The 18,892-nt window shown below is 38.7% G+C and overlaps 1 protein-coding gene across 3 annotated transcripts in view; it reads right to left on the bottom strand.

The window, feature by feature from the left end:
* Positions 1-18,892, bottom strand: part of inpp4b (inositol polyphosphate-4-phosphatase type II B) — a 167,001-nt gene that overhangs the window by 114,277 nt on the left and 33,832 nt on the right. For 2 of the 3 annotated variants that reach the window (XM_084401686.1, XM_084401687.1), the window contains exon 3: positions 10,208-10,287. In XM_084401686.1, coding sequence (XP_084257812.1) covers positions 10,208-10,287 — 80 coding nt within the window. Of the gene's footprint in view, positions 1-10,207; positions 10,288-15,956; positions 16,456-18,892 lie in introns of those variants that run through there. The other variant, XM_084401688.1, reaches the window with a different exon arrangement.

Genomic DNA, 18,892 nt, shown 5'->3' with positions numbered 1-18,892 from the left:
TCGGCGGATGCCTGCTCTCTCACCTCAATAAACAGGTCTGTTTGTTAACCGTGTAATCCATGCGCTTTGAAACTGTTATGAACGGAAACTCATTAAGCATGACAGCTACGGCGTCTATGGTGCACTTACAGACTCTGCTGCTCTGAAACCTACATTGGTATTAGCTAACAACACACCAATAAGAGTAAAAATACACAGCATAGTTATTTAGTCATATTTCATGTTCATTAGTATTAATGATTCAATGAATAATCAATATGATTAGGTGTACAAACAACTGGTGATTATTATAATATAATGCCTTAAATATGCAATTACACAGTCATTATACAGAAATTTCTGAATGGTCAGATTCAAGAGAGTGGTGTAAAAATATCGAATCTAATTCAAATATAATATTAGTTAAATAAATATGATTTATTTATTCATAAATAAATTGTTGCATTTTGATATTATGCATATTTGAAAATATTTAAGTAAAAAAATGTTTTTAAAGTAACTATACTAAAAAACATGAAAAGTACTATTAAATATTATTCCAAATTTATTCATGTTTTTTTCTTTTCTTTTAGTATTCATCTTAAATATCTTAATATTAATATTAGTTTTAATTTTTAAACCATCTTGAATGGACTTTTTACTGAGCTCTTTGCAGTGCATTATGGGATGATCGTCTCTGCAAAAGATACAGGCAATACTGACTGCCTACCAAAATAATGAATACAAAATAATTTTGCTGCCTATATTTCGGCACCAGAAGCGTGCATACGTTGACTTCAAATGCTGGTTTTGAAACCACAGCTTCAAACATGAACGTTTTTTTTAAGGCCACAACTGGAACTGTGCACATGTGAATTTGTGTCCATGCATTATAGTTCATTATAGTTCGAGCTCCATCGCAATCCATGCAGCATGAAAACCAGCACTGACACTGAGGTCAAGTGAAATCCATCCAGTAAGTAACACATGCCAGCGTCCGATAACACAGCACAAAACTCAACACTTCTGCTAGGGCTGGAATCAGCCGCATGAAACCCCGAAACATCAAACCCAACCAGAGCAACGGCCCTCTGCTGGCATCCAAGCATGGAGATTACCTCCTCAGTGCATGCTCGTGTGCTTGCAGTGTGTAACAAGTGGTGACTAGCAGCAGATAAACCTGGGAGGGAGATGAGCAAGCCACACACACACACACACACACACACACACACACTGCAGCATCAGAAGTAAAGTGTGACGTGTCAGTATTTCTCCAGCACAGCAGCACCTATCCCTTTTTCTGCTGGGCTCTGTATTTCACTGGATCAGATACTTGATGGCTTTTCCATCACCATGGCAATAAGCCTGGCCTTAAGTGTGTGTGTGTGTGTGTGTGAGATGCTGCAGTGCTGTGATAGGCAGACTAGTAGAAGCCAAGGAAAAGAGTTAAGTAGTTCTCTGATTAATCTCAGTATACAGAGCACAAATATGCATACACTTGCTTGCCACAGTGTTCAGAGCTTAAACCAGTTCGAGTTTAGGATTACCGAATTACAAATCCCATATTCAGCTCAGACTGAAACAAGATGTGCATTTCCTGAACGAAACAGCTGTGTCTGCAAAGTTTTAAATAGGTTGGTAGCACTTAACAATAAGGTCTCATTGTATTAACTAACATAAACTAACAGTGAGCAACACATTTTTACAACGTTTATTCCTTTTTGTTAATGTTAGTTAATAAAAATACAATTGTTCATTGTTTGATCAGGTTAGTTCACAGTTCTGCAAAGTTCCTTTTTTTAAAAATGCATAAATGTTGGAAATAACGATAGCTTATAGTAGTGTTACCAATAAGTTTATGTTTCAGGCCTAAGCAAAATACTGCATCAGAGCTGGTTTGACATGAGAATCAAGACAATGATTTTGAGCGACTTTGCAGATGTTAAAGGGTTTATTCACCGCTGGCAAAATGGGCTTTCAATAAAACTTGGCTGGCTTTGCCATAGAAAGGAGATTTTTTTATAATCAGTGCTACTTGAAAACTTCAACACCCATAATGCTCTGGGCATGTTGCCATCCAAGGCCACTCCCACCAGTCTGCTATGGGTACACCTGAGCAGAGTCAAATACTGCCTTGCTTCAGTAGGAAATACTTCTAAGCAAACTTCTATATATAATAATGCTGTTTAAAGAGTAGACAGAGTACGATACGATTTTCAGCGATAACCCTACCCTTACAATAACTGTTCTGTTAATAACCCTCTGATGATCCGACCGATTCCAATAAACGCGGAAGTATAATAAATCCGTAATTGACAAATAAAATTGAATTTCTCGGTTTAGGTAACACAGAGAACAAGTAAACATTGTTCATTTACATATACAGTACTTCCGACATCGTAAGAATGCAAAGCAGGTTGAAAATCGGTTAATGTACACTTTAAATAGAAAAAAACAACTAATCACAGTTCATCATGCAAATAAATGCAATTCAGAATGCAAATGTCACAATGACATCATCACTGTAGTTCCATTTGGAATGCTGAACATTTCATTAAAGTCGATCTGACATTTTCAAATTGAATTTATAAGCACAATGTTAAAAACCACATATAGACCAGCTAAGACTTGAACTAGCTACAAAACTAAATTGGAAGAAGCCTTTAGATTCAGGCTGAACTGACTGCAGAAGTTTAACACTGGGCGATAGAGAACAATCCTTGACCCGAATGTTTGAGTAATAGGAATACAGCGCCGTCTTGAAAGAACTGTATTCTTTTATTGTTTTAAGATTGTTTAAAGGTGTTTCTCACGAACTTGCTGAGAAAGAGCTGAGCATGTCAAAGTCTTTCAAAGTCAAACATACATCACAGACAAAATTAAAAAGTCAAAATTACATCACAGCCGATTTATTCAGGAAATTACATTCATTTTGACAATGTTAATTTCACATAATTTAGTTTCTATAAGAACTGAAACACATTAGCGGCAACCAAACAGGAATACAATTATGTGCAGCATTTAGATAATTCATTGGGTCTAATGCAGCGTTGCTCAAATAAAAATGGGGCCAGGTCTGTTCTGATAAAGACTGTTAAATACGCATAATAAAACCTTAAGTAACCTTAAATAATATAGCCTAATCATAGTTCAGGACCTGAAAAATAAACAGGCTTATCAATTTTTCAAAAGGAGGAAACTTTCTTATAAGGGGGATCATTTGAAAAGTGCAAGCCATGTCAAAGGTCTCTAAACCAAGAACCTCCAGATCAGCTCTCACCCAAACCCATCATGGGTTTTATGAGGGCTTAAAAATCACCAAGTTAGGGTCTAATTCTGGCCAGTGTCGGCAAAGCAATGAAATTATACTGAGCGCAGCACATAACAGAACCAGCGTCTTGTTTACACCCGGTTTATGGTCTATGGAAAGAGATAGTTTATTGAGGGTGGAAAAGAAAGAGAGACACTGCTATAAAAAACACTCAATGTGTGGGGAGTAAATATGTGTGGTGATCTGATGTGATATTCATATATATACATATCTATATCCATATATATATATATATATATATATATATGGTATAATTTTTGACGTTAGTTAATGCTTTTGGTATCATGAACAAAAAAACTTTTTATAGCATTTATTAATGTAAAATAAAAATCTGTTAGATAGTGACAATATGTATTGTGGATAGTTCACCCAAAATAAAAATTACCCTGTGAGAAAAAATGGAAGTTTTCAGAGTCAGTACTACATTAAACTACAATATATTATGTTGAATATAGTGTATAATAATGGGGGAATATTAGTGGGTCCTGATAATGCTTATGCTATAAGTCTTATGTTACCAGTAAAACGTGGCCTACATTATTTTAAATATATCTAGCCAGTGACAGAGTTCAAGCATATTCGTCTAAAATAATTCTGTATTTTCAGTTTCAGAATCATGAATATATTTATTCTGGTGTCACCACTGTCCAAGCCTATTCATTTACACCCACAATGTTATATCAAATTTAGCATTTAATCAACAGTACATTTATTCTTAACCTTTTATTATATGTCTTGGAGTATCGCAATAATATCGTATCGTGAGTTCAGTATCGTGATATGTATCGAATCGTGAAATTAGGTATCGTTACACCCCTAAAAAGTATTGTACATTGTATCGATTGTATCGACTGTACAATTGTTAACATTGTTAACATTAACAAAGTATTTAAAAGTACAAATGTAACAGTAAAAGATAATGTTCATTGTTAGTTCTTATACCATGGTCTGGGTGAATACTCGATTCTGATTGGCTGCAGGGTGTCCATTAAAAAGTGATAGAGGACACCTAGTAAAGGAGTTCTGGTGAAACTGACTGTTTACCGTTTGAAATTAATAAATAAATGCGCTGGCTACATCAGCTGTGAGTAACCATAGCAACAGGCAGTCAAAGTATCTATACGGACTATACCTCGAGCGGACTAAAAATATCTCCGGTTGCTAAATAAACCGTCAGGCGTAACCAGGGAAACCAAGTTATTGTTTGTAAAAACTTTAGATTTCGATTGTAAAACGAATTAAAATATAAACTAATGTTTTAAAAATGTGTTATTTGGCAAGTGACCATGGTATAAGCGGGTTAATGCCCGACGAGGTGTCCATTGTCAGGTATTAATGGACGACGGCGAGGCGTGGTTGCCTCCGCCGAAGTCCATTAATACCTGACAATGGACACCTTACATATTTTCCAATCACAGTCCATATTCCTGTTAAACATTTATTCCAAATATCGGTTCCGATGTAGTGTAACATTCCTGTATGGCGTATACAAGCAAATAAATCCAGAACAAACAAAGACATCAATGTTTTCTTCCCTGTACTGTGTTCTGTTTGCTCTTGGCATTTATTACACTGCATTTAGCAGACTGATTTAATCAAATCATTCATCTTCATTTCAACAATAGCAGACGAGAGGCTAAAGGATGAATAGGGAAATGTAGGCCAGCAACCCTTCTAAAGACATTCATCTGCATGCTGATTTATGTTCATTTAATTTAAGGTTATAAATGATTCTCTCTCCTCCTCGAGCTTGACATATTCCTGCTGGCGGTTATCTCGCATATCTCAAAGATATGCATAAACGTTCACCTACAGGAGAGACTCAAAACAAGGTGTTTATGTGACGCGTGCATAATTGAAATACGGCCGTATTAAATTATCCTCTCAAGCTCCCTGTCAGATCTGATCGTACATGCGTTTTATAAATGAGCCTCCAGATGTCTCTAAACACTTTCTTCCTGAAATTCTCTGGTGACCTGGATGAACTTCCAAAGACACTCATTCTTCAAAGCACACTTCCTTCCTGATACACACCAACAGATGAGTGTGTGAACAAAGCCATGCTGAGTAATGGTTGGTCAGGTGCTAATAAGACGAGGGTTAACGTTACCCCATTATTTATCTCACGACAATTTGGAAGGAAAGGGACAGGGTCATGTGAGGTGAACAAAGCATCACGGGATAAGATCTGAAAACGGCCTTCCTGGTCGTCCATTACTGGAAGAGCTGGATTTATTATTGGTGGATACGAAAGTCCGTGGCTCTACCAGTGGAGAAAGAGTAATGGTCAATTTTGATCATGTGTGCCTTGATAACCAATCACATTACAGCCTTGACTTCATTGAATTTAATTCAGAGTAGTGCAACAGTCAATCACTGCTAGAATCCAATCTGTTGCACAATTGTCCGTGACTTCTCTTATAAAAAAGCATTTTTTTCGGTGTAAACTCTGAAAATAGATCTATCCCAAACAAGGTTTAAGAACAAACATGTTGAAGATTAGCAGACAGGCTATCGATTCATTACATTATTCAGCGTAGGGAAACCTCTCCTCCATTGACACCCATTAATAAAAAATAAAATAAAATAAAAAACACTCCCCTGTGTCACTGTTTCTGAACTCCCTGAAACGCCTCCATTGTAGTCTTGAGTTTCCTTTCAGGAACAATCACGTCACAATATTCCTCATTTAAATAATTCCCGCCAAAGGCATACACTAAATAAAGGGGCGGGACCTGGTTGAGTGAGTTAGTAGTGTGTTAAACTCGTGGTTATGATAAGGGGCGGGACATTTCCCAAACACGCTCAAAGCGCTTGACCAATCACAACACACTGGTCCAGCCGACCAATCAGAGCACAGTGTGTTTTTCAGAAGGAGGGGCTTCATAGAGACGGGAACTAAACAGAGCGTTACTGACAGACTGGGAAGAGAGGAGCTGCAACAATGGAGAACATGTGAAAAATAATGTGTTTTAGATATTCAAGCATGGAAACTTATTCTACTAGAGCCCAAAAACAAAATGAAGACTTTGTAAAATAGCTTAATAGGTCCTCTTTAATCCTTGCGCACCAGAAGCTTTTCTCTTCTAAATGTTCTCATTGACTTTTAATCAACCCCAAACAGGGTCCAACATTAAAGCTGAATTCAGTCATTTTTTTCCTTCATTACAAAAAGTTTTATTCCTAAAAGAATGACTGTACTTTAAAAAAATAATCCACACTCGCATGAAATGAAATGTCTCACATTTTTGTGTGATGCTAGTTGGAAGTGCCAAATGCAATTTTATCTTGAAAAATTGGCTTTAGCGTCTTGCAAAGTCAAAATATTAGGGATTAAAATGAGAGAAAACAGCCAACAACTTTTTCCTCAGAAGTAGGAGTTTGTCTAAAATGGCAACACAGATATTCCTCACATTAAGCCAGAAAACCGAACATATTAATAACAAAAACTCAATCCATCTTCTTCCGTTTCTGTGAAAGGAGTAGTTGCACAGAAAGACAACAACAGTTGCTCTTAAAAAAAGGTTCAGTTGTGTTCTATATAGAACCCTAGGGTTCTTGACTCAAGTTTAAAGAACCCTTTGTGCCAAAAAGGTTTTATATAAAGAAAAATGTCTTAAATGATTGCATATTACCTTCATGTTTAACAGTTTTTTCTAGTGATAAAGTAGTTTTATAAGCTGTTTATTTCATACAATTCCATACAAAACAAAACTCATTACTTAAAACTAAATCCATAAAATGATGACAGACAGACAGAACCCTTTAGGTTCTAAATAGAACCTTTTCTTCTAAGAGTGATAAGTGACAAAATAACCTATAAACAAAACAAAAATTAATAAAAAACCCCAAGATTGTAGAAAATGTACTCAGTTAACTAGCAGGTGAGACTAAAAGTGAACTCTTTTAGTTAATGCATTAACCAACATTAAATAATGGGACCTGGCATTAGTAGGTGTACCAAAAAAATCTTTCATTTTTCGACCTAAACTCACAGATGATGGAGCTTTCATTAAGTGCAGGAGAAATTTCATTTAGTGCAAGACCGACCTGCTCACATTTAGAGGACGCAAGATTTCATTGGCCATGGGTACGGCACGTCTCAAAGAGAAGCTTGGCATAAACTCTCTCTCAATCAATACACCGACTGTAAAGTGATTGAATTCAAGACTCGGAGATCTCCACTGCAGAACGCTGTTTATTGCCCTACACTCCGAGCATCTGAGACTGCTTGGATAAGGATCTATAAATAACTGAATGTGCCGTGATATAGAGAGAGGAAGAGATAAGGCAGAAAAGAAAAGGTGACCTGCGAGGGGAGGAACAGAGGAAAGACAAGACTTCCTGAAACACAGCGCAGCAAACCTGACAACTGTGTGAAAGGTCTCGGCCGGGGCGAGCAATAGAGTCGCAAACAAACGCTAGGGACGGATGCATTGCTTTCCTATTAATTTCACAGCAAAAACAACCCAAGTCGAAATCTTTGCTGAAAAGCATTTTTTCACATACAGTATAAACTAAAAGGAAGGGCTGATTATGAACTTTTGAAGATGTAGGGCTCAAGAGTACCGCCCTCTTTTTCAGCAGCTTTGTTTCTGAAAGTGTTTTCCCGTTCCCATTGTTCTTCAAAGGCCTTTCAGAAAAGCCAGCCAGTTCTACGCCATGATCCAAGCAAAGCTCTGAGATAAATCCCCACATTATAACATTCGAGTCGAATCTATTACTGTTGAAAAAAACTAAGGTAAATAGACTTTGTACTTGAAATTGTGAAGTAACTAAGTATTTTACTAATATTTATTAACTCATATTTTACAATAAAAACATAAAAAATATAATAAATGAATAAATGTAGCGGTAACACTTTAGTTTAGGGTCCAATTCTCACTATTAACTAGCTTACCAACTGCAACAAATGCAATATATAGTGGGGTCCAAATGGTCTGACCACTTTAAACATAGGTATTTTTTTTTTTTTTTTGTATTTAATTAGAAAAGATGTCTACACTATTTCTAGGTCACTTATCAAACAAGTACATTTATTTATTTGATTAGTGACCTAGAAATAGTGTAGACATTTTTGTGCAACTTTATTTCTATTTAAATACTGAAAAAGGCTCTCTGAAGCTCCAGACGCTCTTTGGAAAATCTAAAGTCACGCTTGAGCTTCAGTGCCGCCTTCATTAAAGCGCATGAGACACAAACCAAATACAGCGACAATCTGAAATCCATCATCATTTTTCCAATCCAGCTTTTTACAATATGAAAAAAAAAAAGTCATTTTCACAAGCAGTCTGAGACTTGGACCCCGAGCATTGTACGCCTTGCTGCATTACACAAGAGACAGCGCAGTGCTTTTGTACTTCTGCTGCTCCGCACCAAGAGAAACGCTATTCTGAGCATCAAGGGAGACAGAAAGAGAGACAGAGAGCAAACAACCAGCCAGAGACAGACAAACAGAACAAACAACATGAAGCAAAGGCCAGTGTCTACACCGTAACATGACCAATACGCCAATTAAAGGGAAACAACGATCAATATTAATACGAATTCCACATTGAGGGAATCGTAAACACAACATTATCAATTATGATGACTAAGCAGATGTCGAAACACACACCGATTCTGCTCCAAAACACAGCAAGCTTTCTTAATGTGTACTAGCATGACGGCCAAGAGACTCATGAGGGCGCTTTTCACAGGCGGCAACTAAGCAAACAGCCCTCCAATTTGAGGTAGCCGTGTGGTAGAGCTTTAAAATGAGTTTTGGAGCAAATCCAGTGTGTCCGTGTCCACAGGAAAGAATAACTGCACTGAAGCAGCTGTTTGAATAGGAAATCGCTTAGCGAACGACAACAAGGCAACAAAACTGTTGGTTTAAAGTCCTGATGGCATGTTGCAGATGCTTCTGGATATGAATGTGTCCTGCCCGCACCATCTGTACTACTTTAGTACCAATTTGTCATTTAATTGGAGCTCAAAAATGATTTACAGTACATTTACAGGAACAACCCCACTGGGAGGAGATCATCCTTCATGATTTATTCAAACCTTGTGGGCTTTGAACTTACAATCGTTTAGGTTGCATGACCATCTATAACCATTATACCACACAACGTCTCTTTCTCCACAACACACTGCACAGTTTGCATATTTACCCCCTTTTACAGCCCTTACTTTCATCAAAATGATCCAAACTTAGATAATATAGGGATGGGTGCTATAGCTAAAATATTTTATACTAATATAATCAGTCATTTTTGCTTCATATCTTAAATTAAAATGTGTTAAACATCTATTTTTGTATGAAATTACACTGAATTAAATGACAAACGGCAGGTTCTTCATCCCATTCAATTATTATTCGGAACTTTATGGATGAGGATCAGACATAAAATTATTCACAACAAATTAATGACAAAAACAGCTTCAAGTTAGCAACATAATTCTCGAAACAGTCAAACTAATATCTTAAATCTGACAGTTCTGAGTCTAAATTTAAATTAAGTCTTTATTGTACAGTATTTATGCTGTAAAATAACCTGATGTGCAACGGTTCTCTGCAATAGCTAAACTCTCTACGTCTTAACCAGTTTGGGAAACATCCTACTCCGTATTTAGCATAAACAAATCTACCACCCACCCAGTCCTACCATACAATGAAAACTCAAGCTGTGCATTCATTGGACAGTCAGACTGAGATGTGTGGCAACTAAATATGTGCCAAATACAGGAGCAGATGGCCTGTTTTCTGCTGGAGTCTCAGCACTGTTTGATCAGCTGTGACATCATCTACCTCCAGAGAGTTCGTCGCATGAGCACGAAACACAGCGAATGAAGTTTCGCCATAAAACGAAAGCACAGCCTGAATGAAGTGAATGATAAAGCAATGCGACTCACCTCAGGCTGAGAGAAAGCTGCTGGTCTTTGAACTGGAGGAGATCGGCCACCGAGAAGCTGCTACTTCCCAAGAAGTTGCTCTAAAGAGGAAACACAGCAGAATCTGGTCATGAAACCATGTACAGATGATCTGTTGAACACGTGCGGTTATACACGCTTCTGGAGAGTTTCTTACTGTACATGTTTAAAGACATACTACAACCATCAGTGTTACACTTGATTTTTCGCAAACAGGATCGAATTTTAAATGTAATGTAGCAGAATTAAAACGAATTCAAATTCAAATCCATAGATGGATGGATGGATGGCTGAACTGGAGGAGTGTTTCTCTCAGATACAGCAGCTTAAGCACAACTGCTCTGTCAAACAACATAATGACAAAACAGAGACATAAATGCGGACTGGAAGCGCTCATCACTCTGGGTTTGCTTTTTCCGCTGAGAGAGATCTGTTCATACCAAGGACATGCAGCCCTCTATGCTGCTTTAATTGGTAATTACAACACACACACACACACGCACGCACACACACAGGAATCCCTCGACATTTCTCAACAATTAATTACCGTGCCACGTTCTTCACTGGAAAGGCTCAAACAGGGCCAAACAGACCCTGTTAAGTTGACAAGACAAACCAAATGAGAACCAAATTCAATATTAATAACGTCTCGGTTACGAATCTACAAGGGAACGGAGACGTGATATACTGAAAGGTTGACTGATTATGTTGTAGTCGATGTAGCTTTGCTTGTTCGTGTCATATACAGTTTATTACATATTATAAGTTAGAGCTGGAATCGTGACACTTTATATATGTGTAACGGCCACCCAACGCTTGGAAATGTTGCCTTGTGAAAGCGAATCAAACGCATTTTAATGGTGTGTTCACACTTGTAGTTCGGTTCGCTTGGCTGGTTTGGTCCGGACCAAAAAAAGAAAATTAACGATCACATTGGCATTTTAACACAGACCCTAAATGCCGGACCTAAAGTCATAGGGATTCGTTCACAACCTGATTAGTCGGTATATTTCGCAACAGAACTTCCCGAACGTCTAAAACAATGTTGTGTTCTGGGCTAAATGCGCTCGCTGTATGTGCATAGCTTCATATGATGGTATTTTGACCAGCTGAGAACTCTCTCTCACACACACACACACACACACACAAACACACACAGATCTGCTGTGAGGAGACGCGGTTCTGATGCCTGTACTGAACTGTGATGAGCAACATCACGACTATGATGAGAAAAAACAGGGACGCTTGAGGATTCTGTCCTTTTTAGGGTCGCATCTTGTGACATCACGTCCTGTTTTTGGTTTATTTACATGTCTTTGGTCTGTGTTGTGTTCATATTTCAGTCGAACTGCACCAGAGTTGGTTTGGAGGCGGACAGAGACTCATCTTTTCAGTGTTTCGCTCCTCTTGTTTGGTGCACCAGGGTTCAGACGGCAGCGTTTAAACTTATTCAAATGAACCGCACTAACAGAGCAATCGCACCAGAGTGTGAACACACCCAATCCTGTGTCAGAACAAAGCAAACGGGTTGTGCACTCTTATTGGTAGCTGAAAGCATCATTACATTTTCTTTGTTTTGAAACCCTAGTTGTGTCTGTGTTTCAAACAACATTCCTCTACTGTTCCTCACCTCCACAAATCCAGCTTGCTTTAAAATCATTGGAAAGCAAACATGAGCGGCACTAAATGTTCCCGCCGTTTTCCTCAAGATTTACTCAAAACAGCACGCATATGGTGTTCACCCAGACATAAGTGTTGTCACAGATCAAGACGGGATCTCACGGTTGTGCATGACATGATGAAATACGCGGGAATACTGTGAACAGCTTCACTCTGACAGTGATGTGGGATAATTGGGAACAAGAGTGTTTATTCCTGAGCAGGAATTGGTTTAGCATCATCATCGCTTTAATTCGGCTAAATAAGAAGGTCGCCAGCCACTCGATGTGAGGTTAAAACAGACTGGATAGTAATTTATTGATGTTTTACATGTGCTGCAAAGGTTACGGGCCAATTCACAGCATCGACAAAGGCTTGAGTGAAAGAGCTGGATGTGAGTCGAGATAATAGCTTAATACTCTACATGTACCCTGAATAACATTCAATGTACAAATACTCCTCTAGCTTGTCTTGATCTGCGTCTCTTTTGAAACCTGACAAAATGGCAGTGCTGGAGGAACAATCTCAGGCATCATTACTCCACAAAACATGCTGAACATTATGCTAAGTGTGAGAGAGAGATCAGTCGTGCAACTCGGGAAAAACTCTGTCCACGCAGCAGAATCGTTTTCAGAGAGCCAAGAGATTCATCCGCTGAGGCTAGTTATCTACATATAGCTACGACAATAAGTGCATGGGCAAAATTCATGCATGTAAACACGTACACTGGTTATTCAAAGGGCTGTGCCACGATTAATCGCATCCAAAATAAAAGTTTGTGTTTATATAATATATGTGTGCCCTAACCATAACTCTATAGTAAGTAGTTAATTAATATTACCCAGACAGCAACATAGTGTCGGCCAAGATCCGGCCCACATCTGGTACACGTGGATGTGGGCCGGATCTGGGCCGAAATTGTGTTGCTGTCTGGGTACTCAATACTTATTTGAGTAAGTACAATGTAACTACGTCCCCTTAAAGGGTTAGTTCACCCAAAAATGAAAATTCTGTCAGTAATTACTCACCCTCATGTTGTTCCAACCCCGTAAGACCTTCGTTCATCTTCGGAACACAAATTAAGATATTTTTGATTAAATCTGAGAGCTGTCTCACTCCTCCATAGGCTTCTAAGACACTATAACTTGCTGGCCCAGAAAATGTATTAAAGACATCGTTAATATAGTCCAAGTGACTCCAGTGGCTCAATCTTAAGTTTATAAAGCGACGAGAATACTTTTTGTGCGCAAAAACAAACAAAAATAACGACTTTATTCCACTTTTCATTTCCTTCTCTCTGGGCCTCGAGTTAGTTTACGTAGTGTTTAAGCGTAGCGCGTCTTGTGTTGCACGTCACCACGTATCACACACATGACCAGCATCGCCCAATAGTGAGCCTACGTGGTGACGTGCAACACAGACGCGCTGCGCAAAAACACTACGTAAACTAACTCGAGGCACAGAGAGAGAATGAAATGAATAGTGGAATAAAGTCGTTATTTTTGTTTGTTTTTGCGCACAAAAAGTATTCTCGTCGCTTTATAAACTTAAGATTGAGCCACTGGAGTCACTTGGACTATATTAACGATGTCTTTAATACATTTTCTGGGCCAGCAAGTTTTAGTGTCTTAGAAGCCTATGGAGGAGTGATCCAGCTCTCAGATTTAATCAAAAATATCTTAATTTGTGTTCCGAAGATGAACGAAAGTCTTACGGGGTTGGAACAACATGAGGGTGAGTAATTACTGACAGAATTTTCATTTTTGGCTGAACTAACCCTTTAAAATAAAGTGTAACCAAAGTTTGTCTTTATGCAGTAAATATGTCCTCAATGCAAAAGGCCTTAAATACATATTAGTGATATTTATTCTAGATACAGATGCATTAATGATATGCTGTATGCTGTAATCCATATGCTGTAATCCTTCTCTCTGCCATATCTGTAATACACAGAGACAGACAGGTGTTTAGGGAAGTGCTTAGGTGGTTTTTAGTTTCTATTTAGTGTTTCTAGAGCGAATAATAACCCAAACTGACCTTTTACCCCAGATGGCCTTTAGCCCTGTTGTACTTTATAAACACTTCACCTTGGTTTTCTTCTCCCTAACACGCTTGCATGCAGACACACTCACAACAGTGTGAAATCTTGATAACAAACCACCTGCAGCGTAATGGTTTTTGTCATGCTGCATTGTTTTCTTTCTTTCTTCCTTCTTTCCGTGCCGAAGCTCTCAAGGCGACTCGTGAAGGACCAGACATCACCGCACAAATAGTCTCAGTCTCAGGATGAGTCACACACGAGAGCGTTTTTATCTCGTGTACTTTTCCAATTGTTGGTGGAGGAATTTTCTGCTTTTAAAGGGCATCCTTTGCACTGACCCTTTTCAACGCGAACACTTCCTTCCTCAGCGCTTTTACTCTAATAGATCGGTTTCTCGGGTGCGTTGCAAGATAACAGCCACACACACCCACACACACACACACACGCACACACAAAAAAACACCCATGAAAACAAAATGCATGAGCATAAACCAAATACATTGACAAAACAAGCTATTTACACTATAAAAAATATTTAAAAATCTATGTAACATAAACATACAGCACATAAATGCGCATGGACGCGCACACACACACACACACACACAGAGAGAAACAGTGGAGATGCATTCCCTCAGCAGTTTATAGATAGAGTAAGAGAATCTACTCATCATTCAAGCTCACGAACAAAACTTGATGAGTATTTCCTGAAGGAAAAAGCAACACGATCAAGGCAGTAAAAGATGTTACGGATTAAAGTGAGTGTATATTAGTCTTTGATTCGGTGAATGAAACGCTGCATCAGAGGCGCTTTGTCACGTCACGCAGCACAGACACATCTTCACACGAGAAACACATGCGACGATGTACAGTTACATATATGCAAGGTAGACGAATCATGGTGCATGTAGATATCGCAGTGACATAGTTGCGGTTGGACTCTATCAATGTAAGTCAACAGAAAATGTTCAAAATGTAATCTCAAATAAATAAATAAAAGTTTAAATTTACAAAAATACTTGAGAGACGATTTTTTAATCGACCAATATATCGTTCAGAACACTTAATCAACCAATACTGAGTCAGAATGTCAGTTCTAGTGATAATTAGGCTAACCATCTTAATTTACCTTATAATTAACAATTGTCAAGAGATAAACTACTTCGGTTTTAAATTTTTATATATATAATCTTAATTTGAATAAATACTTAAGAAATGTAAGCACTGTGTTAGACATATTGGCACCAAAAAATCCATATCGGTCTGAAGCAAATTGGGTTGACCGCTCATGCTTAGCAAAGCCAACACTGAAATTACTGTCAAAATACACTTTAAATGGAGAGCGTCAAACAGTTCAAACAGAATTAAATCCAGCCGTTTAATACCAAGTGTTGAACAAACCCTCGCCAGAAGAATGTCTGAGGAAAATCAACATTGTGCAGCTTTGCAAGAACAAACAGATTAGCCAGAGAAAACAGAAAAAGCGAAATGAGAGGCTTCCTGACACACATAATGAGTTATGATCACTGGCTGCTGTCACTTTCTCTCAGTTGGAGGCTTAAAAACAAACTTGATCGTGCTCTCGCCTCGTCACCGGAGGAAGTGTGCATGCAACACAAACACCCGCTTGCCTTGCTCTCTAAATGAAGACACACCACAGACTTCTGCTCTTTATATCAAACTAATCATGACTCCAGACTAACCCAACCGCCTCAAAGAAACTTTCAGCCTGTTAGGATTCAAAAACCGTTATGCACTTTATCTAAAAATCATTTGGCAACATCCCCAAAAGGGAGATTTGCCACATTTAGCTCACGTCTAAGGACAATTTTGTCCCCAAACTCTAACAAACACACATGTGGCTCATCAAAGACGACACGTCTCACACTCCAAATCCCAAAACATGCCAGTCCAGCACCAACCAGTCCATCCCACCTGTGAGTTGGGGTCATTTTGCTTTGGGTGACAATCTCATGCGTGTCCATACCTTCACAAACACACTTAAACACAGCACCCTGAGAGCAGACTCACTTGTTAAGAGTAGCGCTGGTCCTCAGAGGAAGTGTCCTAGCGAAGCTGTCGCGGGGCAGGACCGCCTCACAGGGCTTCTGCGCGACACCACATCTCCTCCTGATAAACTGTGCACTGGTACATTTGCAGCCTCCTTCACGTCTACGCATAGCAGCCGGAGCGAGCAAACACACACGCACACACACGCGCACGCATGCAGAGCAGCGACACGACCCGACTGACTGAATCAACCACTGCAGTTCTGAGCCGACGCCAGAAACACTGAGACAGACAGAGAGAGAGAGAGAGAGAGAGAGAGAGAGAGAGAGAGAGAGAGAGAGAGAGAGAGAGAGAGAGAGAGAGAGAGAAAGGGGGAGGGAGTAAGACTGGGGAGGCGTGTAACACTGAGAGATTAAGGAAGGAAGAGAGAGAGAGAGAGAGAGAGAGAGAGAGAGAGAGAGAGAGAGAGAGAGCGCAAAACTAGGTGAGACAGAAAGAAACCTCACACGGGTTGAACAGTGACGGGGTCAGTGACTCAACAGCTACTTGAATTAACACACACAAACAGACGCTGATTGTGTGGTAACGTGTGTGTATGTGTGTGTGTGTGTGAGAGAGAGACGTATGGTTCATATATGGTTGATATTTGAGTGCGTTTGCTCTGCAGTTGGAGGAATTAGTTTTACAGGCTTTACAGGCTTACAGCTAATCCACAAACACGCACATGCATCAGAGCCATGTTTTCTGAGAAAAAGCAGGCTGTCTCTCTTCAAATATATATATATATATATATTGTATTGTATGATAAAATATTTGACATTACAAACCAGACATTACAGAACATTAGATTAAATACCATATAAACCATATTTTCTCTGAAGTAAAAGGTGTTTGCAAAAGCTCCGACTGTGCTGTTTCTGCAGATCTGTGGCTCTATAGACCAATTTTCCCCCTGAAAATTCTCAGGAGTCGATATAGTTGGGCAAACTTCTATTGTGCTGAAGAGGAAACTCAACTGAATATCATTTTTGCGTTTCCTTTTTCTCCAATAGCAAAAGAAAAAAATAACGATGGCATTACTATGATTTTACAAAAGAGAAATTTTTTTTTGAGAGATTGATTACATTGGTCAGAAAAGAGAAAGAGGTCAAATTTGCAGTAACTCTTTTGGCCTTTATATTAGAAACACTCACACACTGAAATAGTTCGATAAAGGATTGGGTCATTAGCCTACTCTGTTCTGATTGGTCAGAAGGCCCAGTCTGTTGTGATTGGTCTATTCTGCTCTGATTGGTCAGAAGGCCCAGTCTGTTGTGATTGGTCTACTCTGCTCTGATTGGTCAGATGACCCAGTCTATTGTGATTGGTCTACTCTGCTCTGATTGATCAGATGGACCAGTCTGTTGTGATTGGTCTACTCTGCTCTGATTGGTCAGATGACCCAGTCTATTGTGATTGGTCTACTCTGCTCTGATTGATCAGATGGACCAGTCTGTTGGGATTGGTTGATTAAATTGATTAAATAGTACTTATACACCTCTGTTGTCAATTAAGACATATTATTAATGTTACAGAGCAAATTTAGTGAAAAAAACAACAAAACAGTGTAGGGTCACATGAGAGAGCGCGGAGATTGGCTGATTACCCTGTCAATGCCATTATTCAGCCCGCAAATCGGTATAAATATGTCAAACTTGTGAAAATGGATGGACTAATTGCAGAGTAAACAACTTAACCACTCAGGCATCACCACGTTTGGTCACGTTTGAATCGTGATGACCTTGAAATGATGATCAGCTCATTTTTTTTAGCTAAATCTGCACCTCCTTTTTTATGGTAGCTTCAGTATTTACAGATAATTTGATGACTAATGGTCTGAAAAGAAGTTGAGCATGTAAAAGCAAAACAAATTGTGATTGGCCACAATATATGTCAATCTCTTCAGGTCTAAGTAGGCGGGTCTTAACCAATATAAGCTGCTTATTCAGGCATATGACGATCAAAAGTCTAGCAGGGTAAAACTGTTACATAACCTCTCACGCTAGTGGAACTGCATGACGACAAATTTACATTACATTATTAAATAATAACTTCTTAATTCCTGAGCTAAGCAGTCACTTCAACAGCACTGGCCTTTGAGTCTTTGAGTCTACTAATACTCTAATGAGAGTTATTTGACATGTAGTTGCAAAGTTGCTTATAGTTGACCATCGAAATAAAGTGTAACCAATATACATCACTACAGGCCTAGAATTTCAATATCTTAGGCATGTTTGTTTAAGATTAATCTGATAAGATAAGTCTGCTTTTCTTTTACTCTAAACAACCTTTAAACTGAAAGCAACTTCTAAAACACACACACAGAGTCATAATGACAAAACACAGGTCATACTGCACTGATAAAGAAGTTCAAAGAGCACACTTCAGATGCTGTAGGAATTTATACATACACATCTGTTTACTACCAACATATTCATATCCTGAGGTGAATACAAGCGACTGAGACTGAACTTCCCTTCATGACCTGATGTAATTCCTACTGAACATGACACATGGAAAGAAGCAGTCATGAGCTCTTATATAGGCTGATGTTGTCTAGACTAACGTCTTGACAATTAAGCAACAGTGGGATCATGTGACTATGTGTACTTTCTATTAAAGGTTTATTAATGAAAGTATACATGCAAGTCTACAACTCAGTCAAATCAACAGCTTGCATACACCTTCACTCACAAGAAGTATGGTTAATATACAAGACTGCAACAAAACGGTGCATCAGAAGTAACGTGGTAAAGTAAAGTGACCTACCAGCTTGAACTTCAGACCCAGTAATGCTTCTTAATTTCCATAAACAGCAACAGGCCTTTGAATCAAAGAATCATACAGTAAACTTATCCTTGATCAGACTTACTCCATGTGCTGAAACACAACTGAGTGAACAACTCTTAACACAAGAA

This window comes from Rutilus rutilus (assembly GCF_951802725.1).
Source record: "Rutilus rutilus genome assembly, chromosome: 2".
Lineage (NCBI taxonomy): Eukaryota > Metazoa > Chordata > Actinopteri > Cypriniformes > Leuciscidae > Rutilus > Rutilus rutilus.
This window is presented reverse-complemented; position numbering and strand designations above follow the sequence as displayed.